General features: G+C 33.2%; 2 protein-coding genes across 5 annotated transcripts; one reads left to right on the top strand and one right to left on the bottom strand.

Moving 5' to 3' along the window:
- Window positions 1-704: 704 nt before the first annotated feature.
- Window positions 705-9810, top strand: LOC132545359 (serine/arginine-rich splicing factor 1B-like). Of its 3 annotated transcripts, XR_009554035.1 has the most exons (7): window positions 705-913; window positions 3820-4022; window positions 4196-4368; window positions 4580-4698; window positions 5034-5215; window positions 7390-7451; window positions 7931-9810. XR_009554035.1 is itself a non-coding variant. In XM_060209039.1 (5 exons), the coding sequence occupies exons 1-4, from the start codon at window positions 753-755 to the stop codon at window positions 4685-4687; spliced, it is 645 nt and encodes a 214-aa protein (XP_060065022.1). In that variant the 5' UTR covers window positions 705-752; the 3' UTR covers window positions 4688-4698; window positions 5034-7360. The 3 variants fall into 3 exon arrangements, 1 of the variants encoding a protein (XP_060065022.1); XR_009554034.1 differs by having other exon boundaries at window positions 7390-9810; XM_060209039.1 differs by lacking the exons at window positions 7390-7451; window positions 7931-9810 and having other exon boundaries at window positions 5034-7360.
- A 2459-nt stretch (window positions 9811-12269) lies between these two features.
- On the bottom strand, window positions 12270-19955 carry LOC132545363 (serine/arginine-rich splicing factor 1A-like). Of its 2 annotated transcripts, XM_060209044.1 has the most exons (6): window positions 19696-19955; window positions 16873-17069; window positions 16222-16394; window positions 15288-15500; window positions 14383-14549; window positions 12270-13673 (listed from the first exon to the last, which is right to left on the bottom strand). In XM_060209044.1, exons 1-4 carry the CDS (start codon window positions 19863-19865, stop codon window positions 15324-15326), a joined length of 717 nt encoding a protein of 238 aa, XP_060065027.1. In that variant the 5' UTR covers window positions 19866-19955; the 3' UTR covers window positions 12270-13673; window positions 14383-14549; window positions 15288-15323. The 2 variants fall into 2 exon arrangements, with proteins under 2 accessions (XP_060065027.1, XP_060065026.1); XM_060209043.1 differs by having other exon boundaries at window positions 14383-15500.
- Between the last annotated feature and the right edge of the window lie 94 nt (window positions 19956-20049).

Genomic DNA, 20049 nt, shown 5'->3' with positions numbered 1-20049 from the left:
TAATTTTGACATATATAGTGTGCCGATTTGATTTCCAAATGTTATGTCCTGACCATTGAAATCGTCTGGGTTTTATCGACACAACGTTGATTTCAGGTCTTGATGAAGTATACTGGATTTTCTTATACTGTTACCTTGCATTCGGGAAATTCTCCTATGAGTGCAATGGTTTTTTCAAGATAACTAACAATTTTGTCGACGGTCTGGTATTCCTCTGATATTAGCGATATGATATTTTTTATTGTGTGTGTTTGAAGTTAAGTCGCATGTTCCTACCCAAACATAGATCCATGTTTCCCCTGAGTTTTCAATGAGTGTGTGGGATTAGAGATATTTTAGTGGCATGAGTTGAAATAAATTAATAAATTCAAATAATTTATATCAATGAATAAATAAGTTTAAATCATTTAAATAAATAAATAAATTGAATCTGGCAAGATGATTTATAATCAGCGGAGTGATCATGAGACAGTTTCGGCATAAATGTTACATGTTGATATTCAAATAGTCTGGACTAATTGTCTGCCTTTTTCTAATTGTTACTTTTCTACGTATAGCGTGTGTGAACCTATTGCTAGGTGTCTGCATTAATATGAATTATAATAACAAGACCTGTCAGAAAATCCGGATATACGTGACCTTTTGGTTCTCAATATTAAGTGTAGCCTCGTTTTCAGTATTGCCCACGCTTTCGGCTTTGAGGCTCTGTCTTTTGTACCTGTGGTGAAGAGAAACAATTCATATTTACAAACATGGCGCAAAAAGATGCCAGAATTTACGTTGGTAATCTTCCTCCAGATATAAGCGACAGGGACATTGAAGATTTATTTGCAAAATATGGAAGAATCCACTACGTAGACCTAAAGAACAGGAGAGGGCCACCGTTCGCTTTCGTTGAATTTGCTGATCCAAGGTTGGGAGCGAATACTGTTTTATTTTGATGTAAATCTGTTTCCTAGGCCTACCACCGAAAATGTTTCTACATTTAATTCCAGTGCTATTGTGTTGCCTCCATACTCAACAGTTTAAAATAATGGCATCGTGCATATTATTGATAAAGTGTTTGCAAAATGGTGTCTTATCGTTGGCGATTGTTATAAATTATCTAGTTAAAATGTATGGAAAGCCGTACAACACGCTTTATGCTTTCTGCTGAATGCAAACTTCTCTGATTTGAAATATTTTGATCATGAAGTTGTTAATGATAAACAACAGTGTCCATATTTGCCTGTAGTCCTAGAGCAGCTGTAGAGCATTCGGCATTTCAAATTACAGGGGCAGTTTCTTTTAAGCATTTCGCTTAATGCTGTAAACTTACAGCAACAAAAGTATTTATCCAATTACACAAATGACAGCAACTCAAAACAGTTACATGCACTTTTAAAACTAATTAAAGATTAAGCATTTCACATTTGCTATACGAGGCAGAATGTGGCGTCATAAAATCTGTGTTACATCCGTGACAACCATTTCTGAACATTTAAAACCAGGTAAAACACCATGATGTTCTAGATTTCACATCATAAAATGATGTTTCATTCTGGTCAATAGAGGAGTAGATAACTTTTATTTGAATTGATTGAGAAAATACAACTGTTTATGTAGAGTTACTAGATGTAACAGGACTTCAAAAATGGTGTTCATTTGGGAATATATTTCCGTATCAAGTACATTTTATTGTCAAATTCATGAAAATTACAGTCTATTTTAATGATGTATTGCCATGAATATTTATTTCTTCAACTATAGGCAATCAAATAAGTTTTATTTACAAAAATTCTTAGCAGACATAACAGGGCGCCAATTATGCCATCAAGTTTTTTGGATGCTAAAAGATGAAGATGCATTTTTTTTTTATATTGCAACTGTATAAATAATATCTTTAAAGATTTTCAAAATAATGTTTAAAGAATTTTATCTCTTGACAATGATTTTATTCACCAGTTGCAATTATGGTGTCTGCATTAATTAAGTTCAGAATCCCATTCAATGTTACATCCCAGACATATTTTGTAAAAAAAAAAATAGATACGCAAGTCATACACCAGAATATTTTAATGTTATACTTAATATCATGCAAAATCGGTTTACATAGAATATTATCTGTACATATTTCTTCATCCAAATAATAAATCTATTTCATAATGGAAAGACATTATGAAAATACTAAATTGTATTTGGTGTCCGAGGAACAAACTAGTGATATGATAAGCCACGTGCTTCTTATCAGTTGGGTGTTAAATGTAGAAAGGTCTTTCTTGTATATTCTGGGTTTTCTTGTGTTATAGGAGGCAAAGAATCCAACATATCCTTCACATCTTAGAATGGTTTATCAGGATGTGACGATGGACGCTAAACCGCACCAAACAATATAGCAAACCTCGATTAAAATTGGTCATATTACAGCACAACATTTCATCAGTGGTCAATCTTGAACTGTAATTTTGTTGTAAAAGATATCAAATATCCAATGACATGTAATATTAGATTTGTTTCGAATAAAATTCTGTTTTTTCAAACAATTTCTTCAATGGTTGGCCTGCATATTCAATACTCATACTCATAATGAGAGATAAATCAGTTGTAGTTTCAATGATTGTGATGTAACATTAAGACAGCATTTATGCAAGCGCTAAATGATTTGATTTCTTTAAAACAAGTTCAAGGTTTTTTTACGATATTCCCTTTTGTCAAAACACCAACCATTTTTGCAAGGATATACATAACCACAAGGAGGAAATAATGCACAAGTACATGTTTGGACGCAACATTTATGACACTAAACGTGGATACCAAAATATGGCACAACATTTCATCAGTGGTCAATCTTGAACTGTAATTTTGTTGTAAAAGATATCAAATATCCAATGACATGTAATATTAGATTTGTTTCGAATAAAATTCTGTTTTTTCAAACAATTTCTTCAATGGTTGGCCTGCATATTCAATACTCATACTCATAATGAGAGATAAATCAGTTGTAGTTTCAATGATTGTGATGTAACATTAAGACAGCATTTATGCAAGCGCTAAATGATTTGATTTCTTTAAAACAAGTTCAAGGTTTTTTTACGATATTCCCTTTTGTCAAAACACCAACCATTTTTGCAAGGATATACATAACCACAAGGAGGAAATAATGCACAAGTACATGTTTGGACGCAACATTTATGACACTAAACGTGGATACCAAAATATGGCAGGGTATCGGTGCCAAATAAGAATTAAGATAGAAATTATGATGTAAATATTTCATATTACAAAATGTTTTGGTAATTATATCCTTGTTTGAAGAACTTTCAATGGATTCCTTCAGCAAACAAAATTTAGAGATATATTCAAAAGGAGTGGACAAAACAAATAGTTTCTCCTCATATAGCATTTAGCATGTCAGAGCTTTCATAGATATGGAAAGCAGGCCATGGTACAACATGCTGAATACATTTTGCGAATGGCTTTTCCCCAAATGCTGACTGTGAAATGCTTTATCTCATTTAAAGATATCTTTAATTTCAAGATTGACATAAAATAGATCTTAATGTCTATTTGACAGTTATAAATTTCAAGTTGTCTGTGTTCTCATATCTACCACATAAAACTCTTCAAGAGTTGTTGTCATTTGTTTATTTTGTTTTTGACATTCTTGAGAATTGAATGCTTACTTTTTAACAGGTTGGGCACAACCCAGCACATGGGTAATAGTCTTTAATTTACATGAAAATGTACTACTTTGAGTAATAACTATATTTCTGAAATGCAGGATTATTAGAAATAGGGACATGAATAAATAAACTGATGAATTTGATGATTTGTTTCCAGGGATGCTGAAGATGCAGTCCATTGTCGAAATGGCTATGGTTATGATGGCTACAACCTGCGAGTGGAATTTCCTCGCGGTAGTGGAGGATACAGAATGGGTGGGAGTACACAACGTTCAGGTGGTATGGGAGGCAGCAGAGGTAGCTTCGGCCAGGGACGTTTTTCCGCTTCACGTAGATCTGAATACAGAGTACTAGTATCAGGTATGTGAAGGGGTCTCTAAATCATAAATTCATAGTCATTTGTCTTTATCCTGAACTTTGGCATATGTATACAGATAGAATTTCTCTGATAGCCTAGGCTATCAACAGACCATTGAACTTCAATCAAATGTCAAAGTCCATTAATTTCAATATTTTTTTTCCTCACCATAAAGGGTTACCACCAACAGGAAGCTGGCAAGATTTAAAGGACCACATGCGTGAAGCTGGTGATGTTTGTTATGCGGATGTCTATAAAGATGGCACAGGAGTGGTGGAATATCTACGACACGATGACATGAAGTATGCGGTCAGAAAATTGGATGATACAAAGTTCAGATCACACGAGGTTTGATTTTTTTTTATTTGGTTTCATGAAAATTGGTTACATTGTTTATATCAAACAGCTAAATCCAATAACTTTTGTAGCAGCACAGCTGCTGTACTTGATGAATAGCATAGTATAGTTGATTTAGAAGTGGCTTGATAATAACATCCAGTTGCCTCAAAGCATGTATACATTTCAACTAGATAAACATTCAACCTTTTTCATTTTTCAGGGAGAAACATCATATGTTAGAGTCAAAGAAGATAGAGGAGGGCGTTCTCGTAGTCGAAGCCCAAGAGGGTCATCTCCACGTTATGGCCGGTCGCGTTCACGATCATAGGCTAAAGAAAAGTAAAAGAAATTTCTTCTTGACGCCCAAAATTTGAATGTGAAAACGCTTGAATCATTATAGATGGAATAGGATTTATTGAGATTAATACAAAAGATAAATTTTGCAGTGGTAGCTAATCGATATTGTGTAGAAATCACTTACACAATGACTGATGATTTATACTGAGAACATATAACTTTTTGACGGATAGTGTAAATTTTAAGGGAAAAAGACAGTAGAAAGTCTTAATCATAGATTTTAAGATGGGACAGTGCTATTGTGATAAATATTTGGATAGAGTGATTAAGTGCATGTATATGAAATTGGAAGTTATTGCAATGTATTTTTGCTACAGGTGCTGGTGAATTTCATAAGTGAGATTGATATGAAACCTGGATAAACGAGGAAGTCGTGTCACATGGCAATAAACAAGATGTTGACAGTGTTTACTTGCTAGGGAGACAATTAACTACGCTCTTCCATCCCTGGACATTACAGACTTTTCACTTTCTAGCTAAAGGAGGGCTTCAGATTATGGTATGATCTTGGGGAGGGACTTTTAAATATTTCCTTTTTGTAAATTTTTGGGGTTTTCCTGTTTTATTGTAAAAATTTAGTTTTCAAAGCATGCAACGGAGGCATAATTTGATGGGGAAAATTTCCTCATCTTCAATATTTTTTTATTTGAATATTTCATGTCATTTGATCTTATTACAACCTGGAAATAACTAGTAGTTAGTGTAAATTTCAACAGTAACACATTTATGGCAGCACAAAGCAAATGGAAATTATTATTTTTCAGAGTCAGTTTGCTTTTTTCAATGTTTATTCATCAACAGATTTTATTCAATTTGTATTTAGTGTTGTGTCGCAATATCTGTCGTCTGTTCACCTTTAAATGCGTGAGATTAGAAAATAATATCATTATGGCTTAGTAAAGATATTTTAACAGAAATTGGTATTGAGGACAAAGGAGATTTGATGCATACAAATCAAAACTGCGGCAAATTTATGGCAAGATAGTGGAACTATGGATAAGACTCAAATAACGGCTTTGCAGATATCGGGTTGGAAGACTTCTCTAAAAGCACAGGGCAAGTGGTGTAAACCTCTTAATGTCCTTTAGTTGAAGAAATTCAACATGTGTAATGTACTGGTAAATGAAGGTTGTGAAAGTGTTTGGCCAATAGATGATGCTCAATATAGCTAAATGATATTTTGAGGTGGGTGCTTCTAAGTGCTGAACCTCAATACCATGGGTCAAATAGATAAAGTTTTATTTGTCAGTTACCTATTATATCATTATCATTATTTTCAGACCAATTTTTAACATTGAAGTTGATGCAGATCTGAAAACTTAGTTAAAGATATGTGATTTTTTTTAAAACCACAGTAGTATCATTGACTTTTGTTGGAACCTGAATTCTGGGAAGATTATCAGTAAAATTGTTTAGAGTAAATTCTGATTTAATCTTCATGCAAATAATTGATTGTTTATAAGCTTAATTATTTTATAAATAAACTATTACTACATAACAATGTTTCTGAACACATGACCTTGTGTAGCAAATACATTTTTTATTTAGATAGCCATAAGGAAATAAGTGAGCAGAACAGACCAGATGGGCCTTTTGTTTTTATTTGATATTTCAGTTTTGATCTGTATATATTTGGGATATTCAGTGTATCATTGAACAGTTCTGTGAATTTGTTGACATTAAAATAAATCAATATTTTATAAGAAAATCAAATGGAAAATCATGAAATTACATAATTGTTGTGTATACGTACTGCAGTGCAAATCCATTTCACAGCAGTATCTTAAAAGTAAATCATTTTCATTTTTTTTATATCTATATATATACTTCCGTTCATTAGGTAAATTCCTTGCTTTACCAGGGACATTGGTATGTTTAATGATAATAATTGTGAAAATGCATAGAGAGGGGTATACTGCAAAAGGAAAGATAATAGCAATGAAGACTTGACTGGTCATTGAAAGTTGAGTTTGTGCTCTAGGATCAGAAGGAACAAAATTAACATGATAGAGGATATTGTAATTGTTATTTCTTTGTGTGATGATCACATGCATTACAATATATGTGACAATCATTTTATGTATGAAATATGTTGTAATGGCATTTAATTGGATAAAATCAAGGAAAATTTCTTTATCAGTAAAGAATCGATAACAAATGAAGGCCTCAGGTTCAGAATTTGCTTAATATTTTCGAAACAATGTTACTAAAAGTAAAAACAGTAGTAGATATTTTAAATTCCAACATCTGACATAATGATTTTGTAAAATACTACATATGTATAATATTATTATGTTTGATATCACTTCAACCCATATTTTAAAATGTAATCAAATCTAAATTGTAGATGTTTGATAGTGTTGACATCATTGTAAAATGTTAGCAGTATTTTGAATCGTGTATAAAGGTATATTGAAAGTGCAGACATTTTAATCATAGTAGATGCCATTGGTCATTTAAAATTAAGGTTCCTTAATTTGAATACATTGTGATATAAATATTAATTGATAGTAATCATTTAAAAGGATATTGCATTAGTTTGATGTTGTATGACTATTAGTCAATCATTTTTCTCTAGGTATCTTTTTGTGTGTTTTCATTTCATGCTTTATGATGTGTATATTATTAAAAAGAATTAATGTCATACTTTCTTTTTCTTTGTTTGATTCAAAGGTCTAAGCTTGTTTTACTCTGGAAGGAGTGAGTTCACTCAGAGGAAGCAAATTGAGATAATGGTATTGGATTCAATCTTTGGAAAAACCATTCTCCCCAAATTCCACTTGGATAGAATCTTTCGGAACCCCTCCTCGGATCAACATAGCGGAAATAATTTCCTATTTTGTCGACCAAAAAATGGATCAAAATCTTTAGGATCCTTTCTTTGGATAACCTTGTTCTTGGAAAAATAAAATTTCTTTGGAAAAGGGAGAAAAATTCAGGATCCAACTCAAAAATATTCAGACAGGGGAGAGCTCTTGGGATCTGGCACAGGGAGAGATGGAAAGATGGAAAAGAAATGGAATTTTTTTTCTTAATATTTCTTAGTTTTTTTTTCAAATTGTTAAATTTATTCTGAAATTAATTTTCCCATTCTAAAAGTCTTATCTGAAATTCTTTTGTTCTCGGTAACTTTAGTAGTAAAATGAATTTCTTATAGCATGTATTTTCATTTTGAAACTTCTGATGTGTGTTTTTTTTTTTGATAATGTTTTAGCAGAATATTTGGAGGAAAAAGAAGTAATGCACCACCAAATATTTTTGTTACATTAAAGAAAACAATAAGCTTCTTCTGGATCTTCTCTGTGTTAGGAAAACCTTCCCCCCTCTGGCCTGGAAAACTGAATCCAATATCAAATCAAAGGATCTTGTGGATCTTTGGATGGTAGGATCACTATAGGATCAGGCTGTGTATCGTGTACACAGTAGGATTGCTATAGGATCACACTAGGAGGAAAGGATCTGGCGGTGACCCTATTCTGTATATTCTAGGATCACTGAAGGATCTTACTTGGATCACTGATGGATCTAAGGAGTTATCTCTAAAAAGTTAAGGATTGCTAATGGATCTTGGGATATGTCTTTGAAATACACTGGGATTACTAATGGATCTTAAGATATGTGTATTAAAACTACTAGGATCACTTTCAGTCTTGTCCAGTTTGCTGCAAAATCTGACAAGTTTAGATTTTAATGGCTAGGACTAGTAATACCCTACTCTGATCACTAATGGATTGTCTCAAATATCTTAACTTAAAATCACTTGGATCAATGACAGATATTGCTTGGATCTCACAGTATGTCTAGCTTAGAATACCAGCATTGCTAACAGGTCGAGATTGGATATAGGATACCACTAGCTTAAAAATACTTTAATTTTGCTCGGATTGGAGGAGATATAGCTAATGACTACAGGGACTGCTGATCATGAGGGACCTTGCTTGGATCTTAGGACATCTAGCTTTTAAATGGGACTGCTGAGGGATCTTGTTCAGGATCTTAAACACTCTAGCTTTATGATTAGGATTCTATGGGATCTTGCTTGGATCTTATGATACACCTAGCTTATGAATAGGACTGTGGAGTGATCAAATAGGACTGTTGAGGGATCTTGTCCTTGGGAAACATCTAGTTTATGAATAGGACTGTTGAGCAATCTTGGTCGGATCTTGGGAAACATCTAGCTCATCAATAGCACTACTGAGGAATCTTGCTTGGATTTTAGGATACATCTAGCATATAAGTAAGAGTGCAGAGGGATCGTGGGATAAATTGAACTGACAATAGATAGGACTGTTTGATCTTTGGATACATCTAGATTAGAAATACTAGGACTGTTGACAGTTCTTGCTTGGATTTTATGTTCTTTCTAACTTTTGACCCCTCATGTCGATGCACCCATCTCAAATCATGTATCTTAAAATGTATGTCTCAAGTTAACCATAACTAGTCCAGGATTGTTGGTGGATTTTGCTCCAATTACTTTGGATCAGGCAATACAGCTTATGATGAAGAAGTAGGATTGATGAAGGATATCACTTTTATCAGAAACCGATGATCTGAAGAAACCTGTTTATCGGTGATCAGGTTTCTTGAGAATCTTTTGCACAAAGATATACAAACACAATATAACAGGATCATCACAAATATCTTTTGGGTATGTTAAACCGAAGCAAAGGAACAAATTTGTGGTGTAACTTTTCCAAGTATGCTAGTATTCACATAGTTTCAAGAACTTCTAGATAATACACCATTTGATTTTGATAGCTGGAATAGAATGTACCGTCAAAGAAATTTGTAGCATTTAGATTCTACTCGAAGGTTCCATAAAATGAAAATGTTCATTGGATTTCAAAAAGAGGCTTAAATTTTTTTAAGTGAGAAAAGATGCACATAGAAATTTTTTTTTTCTTAAATTCAACTCTGGTTTTAAGCTGATTTTGAAAATCCTATTAGTGACGACCAGAAATATGATTCAGTTGAATTCTTGTTTTCTAATAATTACGAAGTAAATGCATTTACATTCAGTAATTATTCCTCTTGTTATTGTTTAAATGTGTTATAAAACTCTCAAGACCAATAAAAGATACAAAACTATCCGAAAATGTGTTCAATCTTGATTATCAGCTAGTTATTATTTCCCTTCCTATGCAAATAAGATGGTACATGTATTACATATTGTCAATCAGTTTCCTTCATTTATACAAGATTCAATTTTATAAATATCCAAAATAGAATTTCACTATTAAGTCCTTAGTTATAAATCAAAGGGATGGAAGAGAATGTGTCATTGGTAAAGTTTTGGCACATTAGAATACCTGCATTATGATAGGAAATAGTTCTCCATCATATTCTTTGTCATTGTTCCTGCAAAATGATACAAAATATACACTCGGTTAAATGAGGCTAATAGCCCAAACTAGAAACCATGTTGCACATGTCAAATGTTCAAGATGGCCAACAAGATGTATTGATCTTCAAATTTAGTTTGCTTGTGCTGTTTCTAAAGAGTTAAAAAAGCATTCTAATAATTGTAGATAACAGCAAAACATGTTAGGGTTGTGCTTGTTTACTTTGTCTTAAATGGCATCTGATATTGAAGATGGCCATCAAGATGACCTATGAATGGTAGAATTACAAGCACTGACTGCTTTGAATTTTGGATAAAAATGACTTCCCACATATTTACACAAAAATCCCCAAGTGTCCTTAAGACATGTATATAGGTGCACATATATTGATGCAAAAATGCAGTTTAGTATGATGTTGACAAAAATGCATTGTCAAAAGAATTAGATTTCAATAAAGTTGATAACTTGATATGCAGGGTCTGCAATGCATTATCAAAGTCAAGTATCTCCGGCATATAGGAAAATAAAAACGTGCATTTCATCCCTCTCTTTAATTCTCACACTTTTTTGTATCTAGTGTTTTGAAACTATTCCCCCCAACTACATTTTCAAATTCAAAGTCACAGCTGCATATTTGGTCATCTGCTTAATCTGATAAAGACCTGTTCAACTTAAGTTTTCCCCTGTTTTGTGACTCAAAACTAAATACAAGTGATAGTTACAAAATCAAGGTAATCTAAACTCAAATACCGTTATGGTTCAGCTTCCACTGATGTGCAATGAAATACAATCCAGTATGTTGCATTTGATCAACACCCCAGCAAGCATGAAGTCATAATCACACGGACAATGATTGTCTAAAAATAGTAACTGTGATCTAGACCGTTGATCCAGAAACTCAAACTGAACAAGATCGTAATTATTCTATGTAAACATAGCTCCATCCTTGGGGAGTGAGATTTTACAGTGTCAACAAGGATTTTTCTGAAATGGTGACCAAAACTTAATTTTATCGAACAATATGATCACTTAGTTTTGTTTGACCAGAATACTTCCAAGGACTTTGAAGCCAGTTTTTGACATCAAGTACAACATTCCTGTTGTCCCATCAACGTTTCCAGGGGATATAAAAACTTCAGGGGATATCAAAACTTGCTCCAAATCTGTTTATACTATTCCTTGTCGGATATCTAAGAACCTGCCTTAACCATTGGTAGCATTCTATCCTAGGTACCTGCTTGCAAATCATAAAGATGCAGTCTTGAAACATATTTAACCCCAATGACCAGTAAAAATTATACAATGTCATGTTTAAGAGGAAATTTTAAAGCTCACTGTCCCAGATAATACCTGGTCAAACAGTGCCCTGGTATTCTGGAAATTTTGTAATGCTTTAACCAGTTTATTGGTACTCCTGTGGTGAAAAAGTCTAGATCATTGATGCGAAGACTACTACACTTAACTCTAAACTTACATTTGCACTAGCTAAACATGAAGAGTCAAGGCCACCTGCAATTTGAAAGATTGTCCAGCATAATATTGAGATGTGACTTTGGAAATAGGTCAAGGTCATTTTAAAAAGGAAACTTAATCTTTCCAACATAACATATCTGTATTCTTGGGTATTATTTATTCTGAATGGTTTTAAGCACATTTGACCTCTGTGACATTGAGGATAGCTCATGATCATTGATATGAAAAAAAACCTATCCCATTCTGTCCTTCATATCTTATGGCTAAATACTAATATTCTGGAGATCGATCTCTAGAAGATTAAGATGTTTTAACCAGTTTTATCAGGGACTTTGGAAAAATATTCAAGGTAAAAGTTTTGAAGCACTATAAACCATGCACCTAAAGGGCAAATATCAGCATCTCAAGTTTCCCGAAACTTGAGAAAATTCTCCAATATTTTGCTGTATGTTTGACCTAAGTGAACTTGAAAATACATCTCAAGTTATTCATTAGAATCTATATGGCATTCTAACCAGTAAGAATGTAATCCTATTGGCAATTCTTAAAAATCTTGGTCTTCTTAAATGAGATTTTTAAAGAATTTAACATACCTGACCCACAACATCGCAAAACGTTCAAGGTCATTCATATCTAGAAAATGCACTGTACTCCAACCCAGGTACCTGTTGATCGAAGATCACAGTTGCTTATAATTTCCTTGAAGCTAAAAAAAAATACAAAACAACAAACGCCATAAAATATCCTTTATTCTATACAGCAAGAAGCAAGTGACAAAACAATGCAGTTTATGGCTGACAATTTAAGAACAATACAAGACCATTACTTTGAAATTATGTGCAATAAATGACTTGACAATGATTTCCTTACTTACTCTGTATTGTAAAAATAAAAACCACAAAGACATGATGTACGGTAAAAAAAAAAAAAAAATTGAAAAATATATAGAACATCAGATGGTCCTGTTTTCAACCAACTCCAAAACTTCTGAACAGTTCCAGACTAAAGCTACATGGAACTATTTTTTGTCCCTCTTTCCATCCTTTTTCTTTGTTTCACAGTCCTAATTGTTGTGTTGAATACATTTGGTAAGCAGTTTTGGAGGGAAAAAAACTTCCTAGCCACTCCATATTACTCTCACTAAATCATGAGAGAAATGTCTTTAGTTATTCATAGGAATGTGTCTGCACAGGGACAAAAAATAGACTGATGCAATTTAAACATCCATTAAAAATAATCAGGATGAATGTTAAACAAATTCCATACATAAAAACAAAACACTTTTTCCAAATTAATGTTATGTGTGCCATAATGAAAATCAAGGATAAAATAATAAAAACAAGCTTTTATGCACGCATAAAATATGTTGATTTAAGAATTCAAACCACATTATAATATTAAAAACAACTTCTGAACAGAACGTTCAGGTTTTCCCAATTATTATATCAAAACAGGTATGAGAAATATGAAATTTCTGTTTAAATGTCCTTTGTACTGGGTTTATCTATATGCAGCCATAAAATCTATCTAAAACTTCGCAAACTCCCTGTAATATTTGACATTAAATATGTCAATCTCCAAATGGTCCACTGATCCAGATCTTTCCAAAATTTTTGCAGGAAAAAAAAAATCTCCAAATTCCATTCCGTCCAAAATCCAAATCCAATCTTTTTTTTCAGAACCAAAAACTGTCTATCAAATAAAATTCCTCCAATCGCCATTCGGTCCCTCCCATATCCACTTTATCTAAAATTCCTCCAATCGTCATTCGGTCCCTCCCAAATCCATCTTATTCATAATTCCTCCAATTTTATCCAATACTTCAGAAAAAAAAAGACAATTCCTCCAACTGCCATTCGGTCCTTTTACTTTCCTCCAATCTCCATTCGGTCCTAATTCCAATTATCCAAACCAATTCCAAACTTAGGTTTAAGGGCAAAATCCTTAAATATTTTCCACTATCTCCATTTGGTCCTATATCTTTAATACTTTCAATTTTCCAAACTATTTCCATGGAAAAAAATCCTAAACTTATCCTCCTATCTCCATTCGGTCCATTATCCATCTTTTATCCAATTTCCCTATCCTAAATCCATCCAATCCACTATTTTATCCCATTCCTTCCAACTTCAAAACCTTAAGTGATGAAAATACAAAGATACATTTTAATTAAGTTACAAAATGTTATGACAAGGCATGCACTGGAATCTTAATATGCATAGAATTCTTTTTCTGATAGATATTACTTTCTTTCATGCATTTTTGTTTATTCTGCATTTCAGGAAGAAATCAAATTATCTTAATGACCTAATGATTTGAAATAGTTTGATATATGTGAAACAGATTTTCAATAATTTATATCTACTATGCCTAAAACTCTAGCAACCATTTGGTAGGATTACAAAACGACCGGTGAAGAAGGCAAAGGTTGTTATCAGGCTGAAAAAAAATCCTTTTATCAAAATTAATATTCTTATGACATTGAATTATCTTAAATTTTGTTGACAGAATGTTTTGTCATTGATTTGCCTTGTTTTCAGGAATACATCACTCATGAAAAAGCTTACTCAAAGTTAAATTATCCTCCAAAAGACAGCATACAGTTTTCTTTACCTTCTTGCTTCAACACAAAATAAATGAACTATCTCTAACAAAATGGGTTACAATATACCTATGTTTAAGAAAATAAAAACATGTACTGTATTAATTCCGCTATCAGATCAAAATTACGATCGTTTGTCAGGGTATTAAAAAAATCTTGTTAATGTAGCAACAAAGGAAGCAAAGTCTACTATCAAAACAAGACAATACCAATTAATGATATGCATGAAAAAAATTAGCATACCATCATCACCTCCAATGAAAAGGATGTCAGGAGTAAACAGTCACTCCCCGCCTCCATCATATCCAATTGGAAGCAACAAACTCCTGGATCCACAATCCCTAATTGGACAGAGACTGTTGTGGACGACCCTTGATCATATGATTGACAGCGGGACTGTAATTCCATGACTGTGTAAGAAATGATTAATAATAAGTAGCAGTCACTTGTGAAACCTTTGATTTCGTAAGGCACTCCTCCTTTTAAAAACATTGATGATCATGCTTTTCATTATTTACCTATGTATAGTTCTTTTCTTATGTAAAATCCAAAATACTTAGTCAAATTTTTGTGCAAAATAATCATTGATTGTCAATATCTCTTCACTTTAGAAATAGTAAGAACTCTAATGAAAATGAAATTCTTGGGCTTCGATTTTGAAGCATGCCCTGAATAGAGCAAACCTAACTCCTTTGCAAACATAACACTTGCACAATGCACTGTAATGTTTATAGTATTATATATCTTTGATTTTCATCTTGTTCAGTGGAGAGTTCAATTCATTTTAGCTAGTTTTTGACAGGTAATGTTAACAATTGGTAACTTTTGTTTTGAAACCACAAGCAAATATTTTCTTCCTTCCATTACTTCTACGGAGACAGAATGGCCTTCTTTGCGGTGGACAAAATATATGACAGACCCTAATTCAGCCTCACTAAAGTGGGATTCCGCACCAATTCTGCTCTATGTACTTGTGATCATGAATTTGGCATGATTTGAATGCATGAATTCTAATTAGGAAATTTAAAATACACTAAAATCCAACCAAAATTATGATTGCCATTTTGGACTGAATGCAGTATCTCTAGACATTCCAAGTATTACTGTTGAAAAGAAAAGCTTTATATGAAATGACACGATGACCACACCCGTGTTTAATGATGTGAAAGGACAAATGAGATCCTTCACGATCGGGACCGAGACCTCCGCCTCCTCTGTACAGACGAGTAGTCTGGGGACCCTCTTCCTGGAGACCTCCTTCTGCGTGGACTACGACTTAAACTTCGGCTGCGGCTTCGCGAGTACCTGCTACGGCTACTACTGCTGTAATTCTCTTTCACTCTAATGTATGACACTTCTCCCTGAAACATTAAAATATATATACAGGTCAATATCCCCATCCAGTCCTTTACAAATGTGTTGAATAAGATAACTTTTACAAGGATCTATTTTCGGCCCCCTGAGGATCTTACTTTTCATCAATGATTTGTCATTACACTTAAAATCTGAAACAGACATGTAAGCCGACGACTCCATTTTAACCAACTCAGGATCATCTGTACCCGATATAATCCAGAATAAACTGCAAAAGTCCTTGAAAATGTGGATGCGCTGTGTAATGATAACAAAATGATAGTTAATGTAAATAAACTAAATGTACTCTAATTGCTTTCAAACAGAAACTTGGGAGAATCAATGACAGTCTCAATTTTACACTAGGGAGGAAACTGTAAAACAATTACTTGGTACATTTTAAAAATTGATTACAGTTTATCTTGGTCGTCACATAATTTCTTGGTTGTTTCCAAAATCAACCAAGATTAAAGATTACTCCAGCATATTCGCCAATTTTTACCTATAGAAGGCCGCTTGAAATTTTACAATGCTTGTGTTTTTCCACATTTCATGTTCTGTTATACAGTCTGGTCTGGAATTACAGAAGTTGCTCTAAACATGTCATATGCTCAAAAGTGTGCTGCCAGATTGATTTTAGAGAAATCATATGATGCTCCTTCAGCAGAAATGTTTAAAATTTGGAAATGGATGCTAATTCAATTTGAGGGTGTGGGGAGTTCTAGATACCTCATGTGACCTGAACTTTGAGTCATCCAGATTTTGTACAGCATATTGCATGTCTTCCTTGCGCAAGAATTCCACCACTCCTGTGCCATCTTTGTAAGTATCAGCATAACACACATCACCTGCCTCACGCATGTGATCCTTCAAATCCTGCCAGCTGCCAGAGCCAGGAAGTCCTAAAAGCAACCATTCAAAGTTCATCATAATCTTTAACTTTAAAAAACCATACTGTGTCAAAGGTAAATGAGCAATCTCCAGATTCAGAAATTTGATTCAGCTACTCTTAAAACTTCATTTCTGATATCTTGACAAAACGATACATCAATGTGTATGAACCTGGTAACGTATGTATTTTCTGTACTGAAGATTCAATATTACCATACAATGTAGTTCTACAATTGATGAAAATATTTACCATCATACATGAAATATCATATGGCAATATGAAAATTCTTTTCTGTCAACAGAATTCCGAAAACCAACATAGATTTTAATCAAATACTTACTAAGTTAATAATATAATGAAGTTTTTTCTTATAAATGTAGATATAATTGCTCAAGATATCATTAGGAATACAATTGCTGATGAATGAACAATTATTGTAGGAAATAATGTTATGAATACTGTCAAACTAAATTTCTGCCACTGCACACCTGAAACAAGGACTCGGTACTCAGACCTCCTGGAAGGTGGGCCTCTACCGCCACCACCTCCACCACCAAACATTCCTCTGCCACCGCCACCTCCACCAAAACTTGGGGGGCCCCTTGCTCCTCGCGGAAACTCAACCCTCAATGTGTAGCCATCATAGTTGTAGCCATCTCTCTTCCGAACAGCGTCTTCAGCATCTCTTCAGGATAGTAACAAACATATGGAAAGTAAATATCTTGGGACTGTGAAACTTTTTTGTTACAAAACATAACCTGTAAAATGATGCATATTTCCACTTTTTCATAGAATGTCATTTTTTTCTAATGATATCTTAATTCTAAACAACATTAGAATATACAATGAGAATGTTTCTGTTCAGACAAATTTTGGTACTGAAACTTATTCCAAGTATGGCTCACTTGATTGTCTTCCTATGAAATGTTTGTCAGTGTTCTCCATTACCAATGAATGAGAGTGCAAAACCCCATTATATATGAATACATGAATATGCTCTTAAAGATAAAAACAAAAGAATATGTAGCTAGCTATTTTTGTTATGGTCAGAATTGACATAAATATTAGTAAGTCCCATAAATTTATAACACAGTAAATCAAATTTTACCAAAATATGTTTACTGAGAGTGTTAGCTGCTTATAGAAACTGTCCTGTACTATCATAACATATGCATACAGACCAGGAGTACTGAATTATTTTCGGTACATTCCCACAATAAAACAAATTTTAGTTTTTCAGTTGTATTATGCATCATAACTAAATATGCGAGACTTAAGCTAAAAAAAAAAAAATGGAAAGACTTAAAAGATTTAAGTGATTTTGGCTACTTTAATACCACATATATCAATTGAAAGTTCCTCAAACAAGGATATAACTACCGGAACATTTTGCTATATTATGAAATATTTGCATCACGTTCTATTTCAAGTCTCATTTGACAGGAACATCCACCATTTCTTGCTGTCCATAGTTGGCGTTTTCACAAACAAAAATAAATGTTATTATATCTGTTGTGTTCAATGTTATGAGACAAGGTGAATAAATTAAGATTGAAAAGATCAATGAAATTTATTTACTTTACGGTAATGTATATCCATTAACATTTACAGCATTTCCGCTTGTGGTTGTGTATATATCCTCATGGAAGTGGCTGGTGTCCCGATAATAGTGAATGTAGTGAAAAACCTCTGAATATGTTTTAAAGGTAATTAAATCATTTAGCGCTTATGTAAATAGTGTCATAATGTTACATCCCAGCCATTGAAACTACAAGTGATTTATCTCTTATTATGAGTACATTGGTATATTTGTTTTATCTCATGTTAGGTGTGTATTACAGATTGCTTTCTGGCTGTTAAACATGTGTCTGCACTACCACCAAATACAAAAGATGACCTATATACTAGAGTGGCACTAATGCAAGTCCAATGTTATGTCCCAGACATCAGATAAATATGTTAGTCAACCATTCATTCAATATTACCAGTCATTCAACATTTGATACATTTTACAGCAAAATGACCATTAAAGGATGACCATCGACAAAATAATCTGTAGCTATATGACCAATTCCAACCATGGTTTGCTATATTGTTTGATGCCGTTTAGCATCCATTGTTACATCCTAATGAATTACTCTAAAAAATTACCAATATGTTTGATACTTAGCCACATTTAACCCTAAATATACAAGAAAGATATTTTTACATTTAACACATAGCAGATAAGAAGCATGTGGTGTATTACATCGCTTGTTTGTCCCTAGCATGCACAGGAAACCAAATGCAATTTAGTATTTTCATTATGTTTTTTCATTCTGCAAGATATTTAATATTTGGATGATCAACTGAGTATCGACAATACTTTGCAAGACATTACATTAAATAATGAAATTTTGGTGTATCTATCTTTTTACAAAACATTTCTTTGATGAAACATGGAATTGGATTCTGAACTGAATGTAACACAGGACACCATAATTGCAACTGGTGAATAAAATCATTGTCAAGAGATAAAATTCTTTAAACATTCTTTTAAAAATCTTTACAGATATTATTTGTTCAATTGCAATATAGGAAAAAAATCATCATCTATCAATACCCCAAAAATCATCTTGATTGCAAAATTGGTGTCCTGTTAACAGCATCCACTAACGAGTGGAACAAGAGTTCATGGATATTGAAAATCCTTTATTTTTCTCAATATATTGATCACATTGAAAGCTTTACAAAAGTTGAAGTTACAAATATTCAAGGAAATACCTTATTTAAATTGGTAGTGATTTTTCAAGAATTTTCCAATGAAATGTACTGGAGGAGGAAACATATCTCCAAATGATCAGCCTTTCGTGTTCTGTTACATCCAGAAACTTTACATAATTAGCTGCATTTTCTCCGTCATTCAATGCAGAACTATCTTCTATATTGGTCAGGGTGCAACATTTCAGACGTAAAATCTACAATATCATGGCGTTTAACATTTTTCAATTTTAAAAACTGCGTGTGAATTTAATAAACAGTTTGATATGTTCATGAAATATCACTCCCAAAAAACTACAAAACACTAATTAAAGTGGCTGACAAGTATCTACATAAAAACTGTGTTATGTGTTCGGGCACACGACCTAGGGGATTTCCCACTAACCTAAGCTTAATCAGATTTTGCGAGAATGGCAAGTTTCTTTCAAGAGGTATGACAATTTATATTGTGAAGGCTTGTGTCATTGTTCTAATTATAAACAATAAAGCAAAACGATGTCTGCAACAACAATTAAATTCCCATCGAAGAGAATACACGTGCGCTGGCATACCTTGGATCTTCAAACTCGACAAAGGAAAATGGCGGACCGCGTCTATTTTTCAACTCAATGTAACGAATATTTCCATATTTTTCGAATAAATCTTCTATATCTCTTTGTCTAACGTCTGGTGGTAAATTTCCGACATATATTCTGGAATCTGATGGCATCCTGTAGGCCATTGTCTATGTAAAATATATTCGATCGTCCTCAACTTGTACAGATTTCCTGGTTGTGTGGCGTCAACGTCAGGCTTGGGTCTTTGGAATGTTTGAATCCGTTTAATAAATTGCACGTCTGATTTTTAGCGTAGTAATGAGATTGTACTTCCGTAAAAGTGGTTTCTGGGACGATATATGCTCCGAC

Source organism: Ylistrum balloti, unplaced genomic scaffold (assembly GCF_031769215.1).
Source record: "Ylistrum balloti isolate Yb309-2 unplaced genomic scaffold, AGI_CSIRO_Ybal_v1 Utg369844, whole genome shotgun sequence".
NCBI classification, from domain to species: Eukaryota; Metazoa; Mollusca; class Bivalvia; order Pectinida; family Pectinidae; genus Ylistrum; species Ylistrum balloti.
The sequence above is the reverse complement of the archived record's forward strand: the minus strand, read 5'-3'. Positions and strand labels throughout refer to the sequence as shown.